At 46.6% G+C, this 17,240-nt stretch overlaps 1 protein-coding gene across 6 annotated transcripts in view; it reads right to left on the reverse strand.

Annotated features, from left to right (window-relative positions):
* Nucleotides 1–1,003: 1,003 nt before the first annotated feature.
* Nucleotides 1,004–17,240, reverse strand: part of piwil2 (piwi-like RNA-mediated gene silencing 2) — a 46,066-nt gene continuing 29,829 nt past the window's right edge. For all 6 annotated transcript variants that reach the window (XM_017685708.2, XM_017685706.2, XM_017685710.2 and 3 more), the window contains 9 exons: nucleotides 16,324–16,437; nucleotides 13,095–13,283; nucleotides 12,625–12,726; nucleotides 8,973–9,089; nucleotides 8,310–8,398; nucleotides 7,219–7,324; nucleotides 5,569–5,822; nucleotides 3,518–3,625; nucleotides 1,004–1,338 (listed from right to left, as the gene is read on the reverse strand). In XM_017685708.2, coding sequence (XP_017541197.1) covers nucleotides 1,182–1,338; nucleotides 3,518–3,625; nucleotides 5,569–5,822; nucleotides 7,219–7,324; nucleotides 8,310–8,398; nucleotides 8,973–9,089; nucleotides 12,625–12,726; nucleotides 13,095–13,283; nucleotides 16,324–16,437 — 1,236 coding nt within the window. In that variant the 3' untranslated portion in view covers nucleotides 1,004–1,181. The remainder of the gene's footprint in view (nucleotides 1,339–3,517; nucleotides 3,626–5,568; nucleotides 5,823–7,218; nucleotides 7,325–8,309; nucleotides 8,399–8,972; nucleotides 9,090–12,624; nucleotides 12,727–13,094; nucleotides 13,284–16,323; nucleotides 16,438–17,240) is intronic.

A 17,240-nucleotide genomic window follows, 5' to 3' on the forward strand; every position in this document is an offset into this window, starting at 1 on the left:
AACCCGCGGCAGCTGGAGAGCCACACAACACTTGCATTAGGATTCATCTGCAGGTAATGCGCCACCTGGTTTGGTTCACCTGGCCTGAGTCTACCAGACGCACCTGATTCAAGAACTCTGTCAGCGTGTAAGAGCAACAGAACCACAAACGTGCGTTCATATTTACATTTCACGCATATTTAGAGAGGAATGAGATAAAATGATACAAAAGCTACTGCATACAAAGTTATGAGCATGCATTTAAAGATGGTTCTCTATAGAGCCATGATCCCTCAAAGAACCCTTTGCATGATTAAAGGGCTCTTCCACTGTTACAAGCTTGACACTAACAGAAGAAGCATTTTGGGTGCATTTTCTTTACTGAAGAACCCTTGAAGAACCATGTTTGAGTGCACCTGACCACCAAGAGCACTCGGCCACGCTACGAGGACTGTCGCGGTACCAAACAGAGAAACGGCTGTACGATGTTTAAAGTTGTGTAACACCTGCAAAGTGTGAACCGGTCAGTGCTGCATTCCAACGGCCAAGTAGGCGACGATACGAGACGAGACGAGACGAGACGATACGATACGAGACGCGGCGCGACGCGACGCGACGCATCTCGACAGTTTCCAGTAAACACCGTAAACGGGTAACACTTCGATTCGTTACTGAGCCGATATGATTTGATTCAGGTCAGATAAAAGTCAACATGTACTGACCTCCTGACAATCTGACCCTCAGCACTCATCAGATCATTAAGCGTAAACGCACCGGACCGGTTACTGATCTGATCTTCTGCAGTGCATCAGATTATGGTGTGCATGTGAACACACTCCCACTCGGATCCCCAAGACTCCCAAGGAGATCTTCATCTGAATCAAATTCGAACAGCTGGAGCTTTTTTAATTTGAATCCCAGCTTATTAACTGAGTCAATGCATCTGCAGTGGAGACTGACTGACCGATTCAGATCGGTTTTCTTTACGTCGCTGCTGCTGAACACAATGAGAAGAAACCCAAGCTTCAAGATTTATGAACAAACACACTTTAATGTTCTACACAAACCTGAAACAAACCTGAACTGAAACGAACATTAGACCTGACAGTACCAGACCTCAGGGCTTAATTACAGTTAAAGGCCCGGCTGCTTTTTTTTTTAGTGCTTAACCAAACGTAGAAACTCTGGTCGTCTTGCTTCCTTCACAGAAAGAACAGTTTTTCCGCGAGCTGGATGGCTGGTTCTGAATGCAGGTACTGGCCCGACAGGAAGGCCAGCTTGTGAGCGTATTTGCACGGCGCCGGGACGCGGACCGTTCCAGGCCAGTTCCAGTAGAGGTGGCACATTTTGAACGTCAACCTACATGTGAACATAAATATTACAGACTGTTATAGACGGACACACTGACCCTGCTGGACGCTGGGACAGGCTGCACAATATATGGTTCCAGCATCGTCACCAAAACAAGTGCTTTCACAGTATTTACATAATTAGTGTGTGTGTGTGTGTGTGTGTGTGTGTGTGTGTGTGTGTGTGTGTGTGTGTACTTGAACAATACAATGTAACTCCAAGTAAATCAAACTTCTGTGAAATCAAACTGGCCACTTAGGAAGCAACACTGACCATCAGTTTCACAGCTGTTGTGTAAATGGAACAGACAACAGGTGGAAATTACTGGCGATTAGCAAGACTCACTCAATAAAGGAGTGGTTCTGCAGGTGGGACCACAGACCACTTCTCAGCACCTTTCTGCTTTTGTCACTTTTGAATGTTGGTGGTCTTTCACACTCGTGGTAGCAGGAGACGGACTCTACAACCCACACAAGTGGCTCAGGTAGTGCAGCTCATCCAGGATGGCACATCAATGCGAGCTGTGGCAAGAAGGTTTGCTGTGTCTGTCAGCGTAGTGTCCAGAGCCTGGAGGCGCTACCAGGAGACAGGCCAGTACACCAGGAGACGTGGAGGAGGCCGTAGGAGGGCAACAGGAGGAGCACTGCCAGAGCCCTGCAGAATGACCTCCAGCAGGCCACAAACGTGCATGTGTCTGCACAAACGGTTAGAAACCGACTCCATGAGGATGGAATGAGGGCCCAACGTCCACAGATGGGGGTTGAGCTCACAGCCCAACACCGTGCTTTAGTCCAGGTCTGGGAGGAGATCCCTCAGGAGACCATCCGCCACCTCATCAGGAGCATGCCCAGACGTTGTAGGGAGGTCATACAGGCACGTGGAGGCCGGACACAACACTGAGCCTCATTTTGACCTGTTTTAAGGACGTCACATCAAAGTTGGATCAGCCTGTCGTGTGTTTTTCCACTTTAATTTTGTGTGTGACTCCAAATCCAGGACTCCACTGGTTAATAAATTTGATTTCCATTGATGATTTTTGTGATTTTGTTGTCGGCACATTCAACTTTGTACAGAACAAAGAATTCAATGAGAATATTTCATTCATTCAGATCTAGGAGGAGTTATTGGAGTGTTCCCTTTATTTTTTGAGCAGTGTGTGTATATATATTATATTATATTATATAATATATGGGGGTTGGCACAATGTCTTTTTTTCCAATATCGTGCAGCCATACGTTTAAATACGTTTAGTGGGTAAAAGCGGCCCAGATCCGATCTTTTTCCTCATGCGAGACACCGATGTGTGTCAGTGTGAACAGATAAACACACTGAATCTGACATTTTCAATTCCGATTTCTGACGCTTTCATACGTGGTACTGAAATCCAATCCGTATCCGATCTGCGGCAGCGCGGCTCCGTCTGAACAGCCGGATCGGAGTACATGCCACTTTTACGTCGGTCATCATTTCGCACTGCTGAGACAAACATTCAGGCTGATGTTTCATCAAACATTTATTAGAGACTCATCGCAGCCGCTCCGGGTTTGGAGAGGTTTCGAACGGAACGGCTGAGCGCAGTCGGAGGAGCCCGAGGCCGCAGCGTCAGAGAACGTTTTAAAGAACCCGAGGACACGAATCAAAGAAGTGGCCGAAAAATGCACATTCACATTCTGGGGGAGTCCAGCTGTCAAACGCTGGAACTTCATAATCGCTCCTTCGCTGGCGAAGACCAAACTGATCTGTTCAGACTGACGTCGCATACAGGTCACGGTTAAAAGATGATCTGAACAGCCAAACAAACAGATCAGATTCGGGACACTTTCACCTGCGCAGCCTGAATACCACAACGGGGAAATATCACCCCTAAACACTAGGGGGCAGTGACACTTGCCCTGAGTGGTGGGCAGCCCTATCCGCAGCGCCCGGGGAGCAGTTGGGGGAGTTCAGTCACGCCCTGTCGACTCCACCCTAACCTAACTCCTAAATTTACCCTTCTGCAAATAAACCTTCACACACGTTCAGATCTGAACGCACGACAATTCCGTACACACCGGATCAAATACGGATTCTTCATGGAAAGACTCTCCGACTCCGACTGACTTTACGGACTGATCTGCACGTCTGCAGGAGCCTCGCCCTGTCAATAAGCGTCTATGTGAACCTCGCTGATTGCATGTGTGTGCAGTACCTCTGCAGGTGGTCCGGAGTGAGGTTAGCCGTGTTGTAGATGGAGATGTAGTGGGTGGGGAACCCGCAGCCTTGACGAATCGAGTGAGCCATGAGGTAGAAATCCACCCTGAGGATCAGCAGCAAGACAGTTCAACTCAGATTTCCTGAAGTCCATGTACACATGAACAGAGTCAGATGGTCAGACTGAGGCCAGTCAGAACGCAGCTCCTCTCAGACTGAGCGAGAGGGTAATCCTGTAAATAATCCCTTACATAGCAGAATAATATCCATGTAAATGCCTGCATCGGAATATGTTCCCCATTGGAAAGCTGAAGTGCGCTCCATGTGTGTGCATTTGCATCCACGTTCAATACGGCAGAGCTTTAATCTTAAACTGGGATTAAACCATGCCAGGTTACTTTAACCTCCGATTTGATTAATTCAGGGATTAAATCTAACTTCCAATTTCGGTGCTCTCTGCAGAACAGAGAACTTAGGACTTTACTGTAAATCACTCACTGAGGGTTAATTTCCCCACAAGGGGGCACTATTGGCACTCTGAACGATTACGTTTACGTCTTAACCACCTAATCATGCAGAAATTTAGAAAGCAGTGGTGGAGTTCCCCTTTCAGATTGTTTTCCCACCACCAGGTAAAGCCTAATGGCGAAAATTCAAACTTCAAACTCAATATTTTGCCTTTCAAATGAAAAATTATTTCGATGTTTAAGAAGTTTTTACAAAACTTTCTGGCTACTTTCCTTCATAGGCACCTTAAACTAAAAGAACTAAGGAAAAAGTGGAGGCTGGGGCGGAAATACTGAAATCATACCGGCAATGTTCTCCATTTAAAAGTGCTCTAAAACCTCTAAAACCTAAAAAACAATAACAAAAATCCCTAAAACCGCCACGTCTAGTTGGACACGAGTGAACTGAGCTTAACGACAAAAACCGCCTTCAACCGAGATTTAAACGGCAAAACTCCCAGAACGTTCCAGAACCGAACTCTCAAACTGAATCTGATCTTCCGGCATCTTCTCTCCAGTTAGGAAATCTCAGCCTACTTCAGAGTCGAGTCAGCCGTCTTTGTCTGTTTCCAAGCAAGTGACCATAAACACGCACATCAAAAACGTAAACACGGCGTCAGAATAGCGTCAGAATCCGAGTTAAGCAGCTGTTACTGACGTAATAAAACAAACAGAACTGAAGAGCGATAAACGGTAAGTAGTGAATACTGAGGGAGCGCCCCCTGCTGTTTATCAGAGTCGCCCCCTGCTGTTTATCAGACTCGCCCCCTGCTGTTTATCAGAGCGCCCCCTGCTGTTTATCAGACTCGCCCCCTGCTGTTTATCAGAGCGCCCCCTGCTGTTTATCAGAGCGCCCCCTGCTGTTTATCAGAGCGCCCCCTGCTGTTTATCAGAGCCCCCCTGCTGTTTATCAGAGCCCCCCTGCTGTTTATCAGAGCCCCCCTGCTGTTTATCAGAGCCCCCCTGCTGTTTATCAGTCGCCCCCTGCTGTTTATCAGAGTTGCCCCCTGCTGTTTATCAGAGTCGCCGCTCCCCAGTTTCAGTCTCCATTTCCCAAACGCTTTAGCCGAGTGCGCTAACGTTCCTCCTCCTAATAAACAGACACCCGTTCAGCTCCACCTCCTCATTATTCACCTCCATCACTGTAATACTCCATCATCTACATTAACACAGGAAGGTGATCAGAGGGGCGGTGGAGTTCGAGTCGGCAGCGTCTGAGATGTTTAAACGCAGAGTTAGAAGAGAAAAACATCTCCCAGTGAAAGCCGCGTTTTACAGTAGGAATAAATGGAGCTCATTATGCTGGTAGTGAACTACGCTGCCTGACTCAGCCGCCTCAGAACCAGAGAAATGGACCTTAAACAGGAGTCAGGACCCTGCTGGGGTTCATCCTGAAGTTAGGACAGGATTTAGGAGGTTTAGTCCGGTTAGGATGTTTGTGTGACGCTGTTTTCTGATCTGGAGTTCATGATGAGGTCATGATGGGAGGAGCTGATATTCTGGAACAGGTACCGTCCTAAACGTCAGAGTAAGGAGCACCCACCTGTCTCTGTTCGTGACGGTGTGGTCGAGCACCGTTCCTGGTGGCGGCGTTCCGAATCGATCTCCTTCGTATGAGTACAGCGTCGTATTGATTCTCTTCTGCACCACGATGAAGGTCATCTTCGGCTCGTAGTTCGGAAACGTCTCGAAACATTTCAGGATCTGAGGAATCTCATAAAGCTCCACGGTTTTGAGCTGACCGTCCGATACTCCGTCCCGGTAGATCACGATCTTCTCCGGGAAGCTGTGGTTCACCTGGTGAATAACAAAAACACCACCACTGCTGCTAATAATAATAAAAATAATGACTGTGAGAAAAGTCGTCTTTCCTGGTAGCTTTTAGAGACGGGCCACATGGGCAGCTCGGTGGTCAGAAAAGTAGCCCTGATGAAGGACAAGAGGACGGACCCCACAAACTGTTATGTTCTACACTCTAAAAACAGACGGCTCTCAAGAGTTCTTAAATAAAGAAACCAAAACAAGGTAAAGAACCGTGCACATCACTGGGGTTAGAACGTGCAGAACTGTGTTCCTAAAGGTGTTTTACTGTGGAGGAGAATTTGTGCCAAATAGAAGACCAATCACCACAGCCAGCAATATTCAGTCGGTTCTAGCTGAGGTTCTCTTTAAGGAGTCAGCTTTGTTATTACGCACAGATGTTGAGGGACATCCAGAGTCACACGCCACTGCTAATCTACAAAACCGGTTTAGTGGAGCATCTGAAACGTCTTTATTTAGGGGGAAAACTTCGTATAAAACACTTTACTGTGATTTATACCAAGACTGTCGGGAACCTCAATACAAATTCGGTAAAATGTGAAACGCGATATACACGGCATTACTTTTCCATAGAGATGCGCAGAATACGGGAAATACCCGTTTCCGTGTCTCTTGACCTCCTTACTGAAAAGAAAAAAAACAAAGGTAAAGTTTTAAAAACAAACTACTAAATTTGAATTGAACACAATCCTTGGAACGCAGTCTCCTGCATTTCATTGCTTCGGTTGTATTTTTAAGGTGATAAAGTACAAAAAATGAAGTGAAAACCTGAATTTCTTTTCCACACGTCTCTACAGAAAAGCAGCTTCCACAGTGCTGCACAGCGGAAAGCAGTGTAGCTGCACCTTCAGCACATTTTAAACATTTTCAATTGACAAATTCAGAGCTTGGTGTTTAAACGCAAACCTTCATGCTTTTCAGTGAAGAGGTCAAGCGACATGAAAACAGTAGCAGAGACTTTGTTTTTCAGGTATTCTGCACGTCACTGTGGAAAGCAATGCCATGTTTTTCCAAGTCTGTATTCAAATTTATTTGGTGTCAGTAAGATTACGGACCGTTTCAACACATTTCCCTCCAAATAAAGCCATTCTGGATGTTTAAGCAAACCTGTGTGTAGATTAACAGTGGCATGTTATTCTGGATGTTCCTCAACTTTTAGTCAATTAACTTTCCCCCCCACGTTTTTATAGTGACTGGCCACAAATCCCCTCCATAACTATTTAGAGTAGAAGCTGTGCTGTAACGTTAGATGATCTTTGTGTGAAAAGCGGTTCATTCGCAGTTTTCAGTCTCACTTCCAGGAAAGCAGACAGACAGTGGAACATGGGCAGGTGGTGAAGCGCACGTTCACCACGGCGCGTGAACCATTTACCTCGTAATATTTCTGCAGGGCGGCCAGCAAACACACTCTGAAGCCGTTAATGATCTCCTCGTGGGGCATCTGGAACGTGACTCTGGAGTACCACCTCGTCAGCAGACTTGCAGAGACATGACGGAAAATTCACTGTCAGACACGCAATGATTGACATTTCTTCATCTCTTCATCCTCGTATTAACTCTGCACATCTTCCCTTCAGCTTAATTATTTCTGACTCGGAGCTCGCTGGAACAGAAACCGCGGAAAAAGCAGGTTCTGAACTTTCAGAGCATCACATCTGTGTTTTACTGGAGTCCGTGTGACTTTGGTCACTCGGCTTTCACTTCAAAACCAGATTCATAGGGTTGGACTACCGGCTGTGACTCTGAGCTCTGACGGAGCTCGTCTCATCACCGTTACTGCAGCCCTGCAGGAGGATGAACACCAACACCACTGACCGGAGTGACCACAAACACAGACAGATATGAGGACACGTTAGATGCGTCTTCAGAAACAAAACACTACGAGCAGAAGATCAGCTGATGGGTGGATCCGTACGACCTGCCCATCTCCAGAGTTCAGAACATTCCAGCGGGAGATTTTATAAAAACTGATAAAAGCGGCTCCAAAACTCTCGAATAATAAACTCACACACAGAAATAAAGACGAAGCTTCTTATTCACGTCTCATCGGAATTTTCCGTTCCACCTTAAATGGAGCTGCAGTTACACTGAGGCGCCTTGAATGCAGAAGGAATTACGAGGCAAATGTGAAGCAGCATCAGTTTCTCAATAAACCCTAATTTACCTCAATAAACACATTAATTTACCTCAGTTTACCTCCTCAAACATCAAACCCCTCAAACTTTCTCTAAGAGGTGTCGCGTCCCAAACCTCACACTACTGTACTTCACCCACTGCACTAACGAGTGCACTTCTAATGGCGCATGCACTATTTTTCACTACTTAGTGAGCCAGTATGCGGTTTGTGACGAGGCGCTAGTGACGCAGCGGGAAATCTCAGCCGTTTAGATTTCAGCTTTCATTTGTTAATCACTACAACAACAAATCAAGTAAAATCAAGACAGGAGATAATCAGTCTATAACCTGTTCAGACTCGCCACGAATCCCATCACAGACCGGCTCTTCTTGCTGGTGTCGTGATGGACGTCCACTCCGATCACCATCAGGTGTTTCTGTTCAAATAATAAACAATAATACAACAACAACAACAACAACAACAACAACAACAACATTTATTTGTGTAGTGCTTTCTCCAGCTAGTGCTGTCTAAAAGCAGCTTTACAGAAACGCAGTTTACAGAAAGACAATAAAACTATATATAAATCATTATTATATTAGAAATATAAATAAAAATAAGCTGATTACTGTCAGTGCTTGGTTGGACAAAGACGTGGAGTAAACTGCCTTAAACTCAGCCCAACAAATAAACACACACACACACACACACATATATATATATATATATATATATATATATAAAAAAGCAGGCAAGACAGGACAGTAGGACACGTTTCACAAAGCACAGCCATTTTTTCGAGGCATTTCTACAGGACAGTTCAAATGTTTTAACTTGCGTGACTCAATTATTTAAATATTTCCTTAGAAATCTCGTTAAGCGAATATTTTGAGGAACCCAATGTGTTTAGATTTTTCACTGCACTGCTTGTGTGACACCCAGCTTGATAAATTCCTCCTGTGATTTCAGTTTAATCCCATCGGTAATTAAACGAGAGCAATTAGCCTCACCAGAGGAACACTGACGGTCCACAGCTCCCCTCCCACCTTGCAGTTGATCTGCAGGAGGATCTTCTGAGCAATGCTGCGAAGCTTCTGAGGCTGCGCGATGGTCCGGACGTTGATGGCCTGCAACCAGACGCAGGAGAGAAAGACAAACGTGTTTCCACAGAAACCATATTCAGAGTTAAACACGCACCACAAGAAATAGAGCGCTTTCCAGACGCGAGGCTGAAAACCAAACGCCACCAACGCAAAGCACTCATTTTTAAAGCTGTGTGCTTCTCGGACTCTAGAAAACAAGAAGGTTCTCTCTCCAAAGTCAAACTCTAGCACAGTTCCACGAGGTTCTATCTGGGAGCCTTCGAATACAAACCAGAGGGCCAGTCAGGTCAGGTCACCGCTCTGCTCAGTGACGGCGGGAAGTTCATAAAACTGTCTGAAGCATGAAAACGCTGCTGAAACTCTGCCTGAGTGACCTCTCAACCTCTTACTCTCCAGGGTGTGTTTCAGTTTTCCCTTCGGAATGTGTGACCAAATCGAAAGGCGAATTATTCTGTAACTGAGTGAAATAACTAAATTTTTATTTACTTATTTTATAAAAGCTCCTCAAATGATCAGAACGTGTGTTTTATGATCTCCACACGTCACTACACGCTCATAATTCACTGCTGAGAGCCAAAAATCTGCGCCGCTCTTTGAGTTGTTCTCTAAAAGTGATGTTTCCAGAGCAGATCACTGAAGAGACGCCGTCTGTTTATAGTTTAGAGCCCAGATTTGGGGAAAAACGGCTCGACTTTCAGTAGAAAAACAAACTGAGTTCAGCTTCTTTTATTATAAGGGTTTAAAATGACGTCACCGTCTATTAGACTGGAGAGAAGAGCTACAGCCTCACACGACGCCCAGCTTCTGAATGGAGCTTATGGAGTATGAACGTCATGGAGAACATGACCGAGTGCGGTTTGGAGCTGCCGGTGGTCCCGAGGAGCTGAAGGGGTTAAAATCTTACTGTCGTTGATTTTATAAATATTAAGTCTCAAAGGTCATTAAATAGTGAACATTTGAACTGATGGTCTTAAATACACCATAGACATCAACTTCATCCATCCATCCATCCATTCGTTCATTCATTCATTCATTCATTCATTCGTCTTTTCTTTTTTCTCCCAAAATCAGACACTCTGGCTCATTAGACTCACATTTCCATATAAACGAATCCTCTCACGGCCTTTAGACTGACCGGCTACCCTGATCGGGACGGTTTATTACAGCAGCTGTTTCTGTCTGACTAAAGGAAACAAACTAATGCTTCCTAAAACTGACCTATGCACTGGACAGAACATTCAGCATTGACACTTACATATAACCTGCACTGCTTTTTGAGGAAGAAAAAGAAGATATTTGTCCAAAAACAAGAAATAAATGCCACTGATGAGACACAAGAGCTCATTCAGCTCAAGACTCACTCTACCGAAATGACCACAGAGCACCACAGGAGGTCATTCTTACCTGTGGCCATCAAACTCTGTAACTCCTCCCTCAGTGTGTGATTCACAAAACTCAATACCAAACAGTTCATATGTGCAATAACAACAACTGTGTGTGCAAAAACTCAGAGAGACACTAACTAATTTAACTAATTTAAATAATTGAACTGCTTTATACCTGATGTTTCATATTACTATCACAATCACCGCCACCTTACTATATTCATAAGTACTTAAATCTGGTGTACATCCTGTAAATTTCTCTATATTGTCTTAAATTATTAGTAAAGTGTTTATTTTTACATAAATGGCTGCAACTGTAACAACTGCAATTTCCCCCTGGGATCAATAAAGGATTCTGAATCTAAAAACCTGTCAATCATAAAAACGTCAGAGCATTGTATTTAACTCTAACAGACACTGTTGCACTAATTTTATGTTTTAAAACAAATTCCGAGTATAAACTGTATGTTCCATAAATATCATTGCTTCATGTTCTGCCAGACAGAACCTTAGAACTCCAAGCAGAACGCGAGTTCACGTCTGCTCAGTATCTCAGAACTGCGCAGAACACCGGCAGAACCGTACGACTGAACACATGCAGGTGGTCAGCGTCAGCAATAATAAATAAACTCAAAGGCTTTTTTTCTGTTCCAACTCCTCAATGTCTGAAAAATAAACAGGGACCTCAGAGTGATGTGACACAAAGGCATCATGACTGAACTCCTCCTCTAGAGAACAGACGCTTTCTGATCACCAGCAGGGACGGATTTCGCCCTTTCGGCCGTACGCCCTGCTGCGGCGCCCCATGAGACATGCTGTGTGTCCTGTTGTCCACCAGGTGGCACTAATGCACCGGTTTTATAAGGAACAAGCCTCATCCTTACGCAAACTAGAGGAAAACATCACTGCTTTCCTTTCCTGCTCCTCCTCACAGATTCCAGGACCTGAAGTTTGCTTTCCCATCACGAGTGTCTAGTTTCAAAAAAAGATTTGATTTATTTCGTGATTCTGTAATTTGTGTCGCTGTTAGACTCGCCCTTACTTGTGTGTGTGTGTGTGTATATATATGTGTGTATATATATATATATATATATATATATATATATATATATATATATATATATATATATATATATATATATATATATATACACACACACACACACACACACACACACACAGCTGTTGTATAGGGAAAGGAAAAAATGGCTTTACTTTCAATGGAAGCAGAATTTTTTTTCCATATCTTTTGGTCCATTCATCATGAAATTTACACACAATGTAAAGGGAAACATGGATTTTCTAATTATGTCTAAAACTTTCAAATTAGGATATCTAGTAGATATTAAAGTGAGTAGATATGCTTCCTGGCAGTGGTCCTACACCACCACTGATGAGACGGTGCTTCCAGCAGTGGAGCTGGCTGAAGTGGTGCAGATGGGATAATCCTGATCGGAGATCCGACACACGAGCAGCACGGCGGTACTAAACTTCATCAGCTTTTAGAGCAGGCCGAACTAAATAATCCACAATGCGATTTTCGCAATACGTTCATAACGTACTCCCAAACGCAGAGTAAAGACTTGGGTCCACTACACGACTCCGGTCTAAACAGACCGTACAAGACTGGGCGTCTCGCACCGTCACACTGGTTGTTGTAGGTTTTGCTGGGTGGCTAAAATACTGGTGATCCACACTGAACGAGTCAGGATCACATACTACTCCACTTCTCAGCCGCCGCTGAACTGAACTCTCTGCCGAAACAGTAAAGCAGCAGCACGTCTAACGAAGACCACTGATTAAAAACGTCATCAATGTGGTATTTTTAGTTTTAAAGGTACAGAAACTCGACTGCGCCTTAAATTCAGTTCAGCGTAGCCGCGCCTCGTCACCCCACAGCTACAATCATCTCTCTTAAATTAGGACTATTACAAAAACTGCAGCCGAGCTTTCCCAGCTGGTAAAAACAGCTCGCCAGGCGCTCTCCCACTGGCCCAGGACGGATCTGTCAAACGTTCCACTGGTCGGTCAGTTTGCCCTGTTCTGACCATAAGGGACAGTTTGAAACAGCGATTAACCACCAGGAGCAAAAATCAGCCCCAAACTTGAAATAACGATTTGATATCGGACGATATGAAGTTTTTATCGTGATGAGATTCCTGGCCCAGCTCTACCTGTGAGGGACACGGACTCTGGACACAGCAGAGCTTCTTGATGGCGCTGTACAGGTCATCTCGGTTTCCCGTGATTATACACACCACCAGCTGCACGTTCGGCTGAAACACAGCAGAGCAGAGGACACGACGGTCACACGTCACAGCACCACTCACACACGTCCAGACGCTTCCATGCAGCCACACCAACAGTCTGAACTCCAGAAATGGAGGCGTTAACTGTTAATCTGTGCTCACGGAACCAGTTACTGACCCAGTCTGATTTACTGCTGTTATCAGATTATTAAGTGTAAACACAAAGGAAATCGGAAGAGACGTGTGTGGACATGCTCTTCTCACACACACACACACACACACACACACACACACACACACACACATCATATCAGTGAGAAGTAAATGGAAGAAGATCCAGATTTGAACGTGTTAGTGGGATGAATGAACAGGCTCTATGAATCCAGCTCATGCACCTCGCTGGTCAGCTGGGAGTGGATGCTCTTGACGTAGGTCTCCGTCCGGTCGTCCCGGAGTTCCATGCGGATTGGCCGGTCCAGTCTCATTCCCATGGGTCCCGCCACCTTCCCGAACATGGCCACCAGCTCCTCGGCCTGCTCCGCAGCCCGGCGGGGGTAGAAAACAGCCCAGCAGTAGAGAGGGATCTGAGCGGCAGAGACAAGGAAAGGTAAAAGAATCCAGGCTTGCAGATTAATGATTAAAATATGAATCGGAATTGAAACCAAAAAAAAAAAAACAAGTCACGAGATTAACATAAAAACAAATACAGTGCAGTAAAAGATAAAGCAGTCGAGTAAAAGGATTATAAAAGGAAATAAAAACAGCAAAAGAAGAGTAATAAAAACAAAACTTGGCTGAATGGGTGGAGCTAATCAGTTGCAGGCTGTATGGGCGGGGCTAAACTGACATCAAATTCTATTTAATAAAAACGGATTAATTGGTTTTCCATGATTTGGGCCCACAAAATCTCACACGGCACCTTTAACCCTCACTGTGATGAACAGCATCCGCCCCGCTCCGCTAACAGATCCCCCAAAATCTCACACGGCACCTTTAACCCTCACTGTGATGAACAGCATCCGCCCCGCTCCGCTAACAGATTCCCCAAAATCTCACACGGCACCTTTAACCCTCACTGTGATGAACAGCATCCGCCCCGCTCCACTAACAGATCCCCCAAAATCTCACACGGCACCTTTAACCCTCACTGTGATGAACAGCATCCGCCCCGCTCCACTAACAGATCCCCCAAAATCTCACACGGCACCTTTAACCCTCACTGTGATGAACAGCATCCGCCCCGCTCCACTAACAGATCCCCCAAAATCTCTCACGGCACCTTTAACCCTCACTGTGATGAACAGCATCCGCCCCGCTCCACTAACAGATCCCCCAAAATCTCACACGGCACCTTTAACCCTCACTGTGATGAACAGCATCCGCCCCGCTCCACTAACAGATCCCCCAAAATCTCACACGGCACCTTTAACCCTCACTGTGATGAACAGCATCCGCCCCGCTCCACTAACAGATCCCCCAAAATCTCACACGGCACCTTTAACCCTCACTGTGATGAACAGCATCCGCCCCGCTCCACTAACAGATCCCCCAAAATCTCACACGGCACCTTTAACCCTCACTGTGATGAACAGCATCCGCCCCGCTCCACTAACAGATCCCCCAAAATCTCACACGGCACCTTTAACCCTCACTGTGATGAACAGCATCCGCCCCGCTCCACTAACAGATCCCCCAAAATCTCACACGGCACCTTTAACCCTCACTGTGATGAACAGCATCCGCCCCGCTCCACTAACAGATCCCCCAAAATCTCACACGGCACCTTTAACCCTCACTGTGATGAACAGCATCCGCCCCGCTCCACTAACAGATCCCCCAAAATCTCTCACGGCACCTTTAACCCTCACTGTGATGAACAGCATCCGCCCCGCTCCACTAACAGATCCCCCAAAATCTCTCACGGCACCTTTAACCCTCACTGTGATGAACAGCATCCGCCCCGCTCCACTAACAGATCCCCCAAAATCTCACACGGCACCTTTAACCCTCACTGTGATGAACAGCATCCGCCCCGCTCCACTAACAGATCCCCCAAAATCTCACACGGCACCTTTAACCCTCACTGTGATGAACAGCATCCGCCCCGCTCCACTAACAGATCCCCCAAAATCTCACACGGCACCTTTAACCCTCACTGTGATGAACAGCATCCGCCCCGCTCCACTAACAGATCCCCCAAAATCTCACACGGCACCTTTAACCCTCACTGTGATGAACAGCATCCGCCCCGCTCCACTAACAGATCCCCCAAAATCTCTCACGGCACCTTTAACCCTCACTGTGATGAACAGCATCCGCCCCGCTCCACTAACAGATCCCCCAAAATCTCACACGGCACCTTTAACCCTCACTGTGATGAACAGCATCCGCCCCGCTCCACTAACAGATCCCCCAAAATCTCACACGGCACCTTTAACCCTCACTGTGATGAACAGCATCCGCCCCGCTCCACTAACAGATCCCCCAAAATCTCACACGGCACCTTTAACCCTCACTGTGATGAACAGCATCCGCCCCGCTCCACTAACAGATCCCCCAAAATCTCACACGGCACCTTTAACCCTCACTGTGATGAACAGCATCCGCCCCGCTCCACTAACAGATCCCCCAAAATCTCACACGGCACCTTTAACCCTCACTGTGATGAACAGCATCCGCCCCGCTCCACTAACAGATCCCCCAAAATCTCACACGGCACCTTTAACCCTCACTGTGATGAACAGCATCCGCCCCGCTCCACTAACAGATCCCCCAAAATCTCACACGGCACCTTTAACCCTCACTGTGATGAACAGCATCCGCCCCGCTCCACTAACAGATCCCCCAAAATCTCACACGGCACCTTTAACCCTCACTGTGATGAACAGCATCCGCCCCGCTCCACTAACAGATCCCCCAAAATCTCACACGGCACCTTTAACCCTCACTGTGATGAACAGCATCCGCCCCGCTCCACTAACAGATCCCCCAAAATCTCACACGGCACCTTTAACCCTCACTGTGATGAACAGCATCCGCCCCGCTCCACTAACAGATCCCCCAAAATCTCACACGGCACCTTTAACCCTCACTGTGATGAACAGCATCCGCCCCGCTCCACTAACAGATCCCCCAAAATCTCACACGGCACCTTTAACCCTCACTGTGATGAACAGCATCCGCCCCGCTCCACTAACAGATCCCCCAAAATCTCACACGGCACCTTTAACCCTCACTGTGATGAACAGCATCCGCCCCGCTCCACTAACAGATCCCCCAAAATCTCACACGGCACCTTTAACCCTCACTGTGATGAACAGCATCCGCCCCGCTCCACTAACAGATCCCCCAAAATCTCACACGGCACCTTTAACCCTCACTGTGATGAACAGCATCCGCCCCGCTCCACTAACAGATCCCCCAAAATCTCACACGGCACCTTTAACCCTCACTGTGATGAACAGCATCCGCCCCGCTCCACTAACAGATCCCCCAAAATCTCACACGGCACCTTTAACCCTCACTGTGATGAACAGCATCCGCCCCGCTCCGCTAACAGATCCCCCAAAATCTCACACGGCACCTTTAACCCTCACTGTGATGAACAGCATCCGCTCCACTCACAGTGCTGATGGAGGAGTCTCTGACCACCTCTCTGGACCAGTCCACGGACGGGGACGAGATGAAAGATGCCGACTGCAGGCAGATGGTCTCCATGGGCAGAGTCCTCCCCTGGGTCTACACACACACACACACACACACACACACACACACACAGTAAACACACCTCACCATTAACACACACACACACACACACACACACACACACACGCACAGCAAAACCACAGCACCATTAACACACACAGACACACCCACATACAGTAAACACACCTCACCATTAACACACACACACACACACACACCAAACATTTGGGTATAAAACTGTACAATTATATCTTTACAGACACAGATTGTCAGTCAATGCACCGTCACCACCCAGCCTTAATGCCGGCTTCTTACCAAGATACATCAAAACATAACAGGACACTTAAAGTCCCAGGAAAGTAAAATATGAAACTATTGAAAATGTTTGTCCGACACTAAACTTGTGCTGCATTAAACGTCCAGCAAAGCTAGAATGAAATATAAGATTATAAACATGATAAAACTCTCAGACCTATCCGAGAACTGTGTGGGCGTGGCTAACAAGCAGCTTGATTGACGGCTCTCCGTCCACACTCCGAGCCGACTCCACCCCCATACAGAACTCGTATCGTAAAATGGAGTCAGGGGTCAAACAGACGGTCAGACGGACGGACGCGCAGACGGACGGACGGACGGACGGTCAGACGGACGGACGGAGCAAGGCATGAAGGAACAGAGGAGAGAACAACAGTGCAGATAAACGAGCGAAGGGGCGACAGGCGGGTGGTGCGGCTCGCTAGTGTTCAGATACCCCGGGTTGGCTTCAACATGCTACGCTTCTCTGACTCGGACAGCGTCCCGTGTGGGCGGAGCCAGATACGCATTGTGATTGGGGA

The sequence above is a fragment of the Pygocentrus nattereri genome, chromosome 20 (genome assembly GCF_015220715.1).
Source record: "Pygocentrus nattereri isolate fPygNat1 chromosome 20, fPygNat1.pri, whole genome shotgun sequence".
NCBI lineage: Eukaryota > Metazoa > Chordata > Actinopteri > Characiformes > Serrasalmidae > Pygocentrus > Pygocentrus nattereri.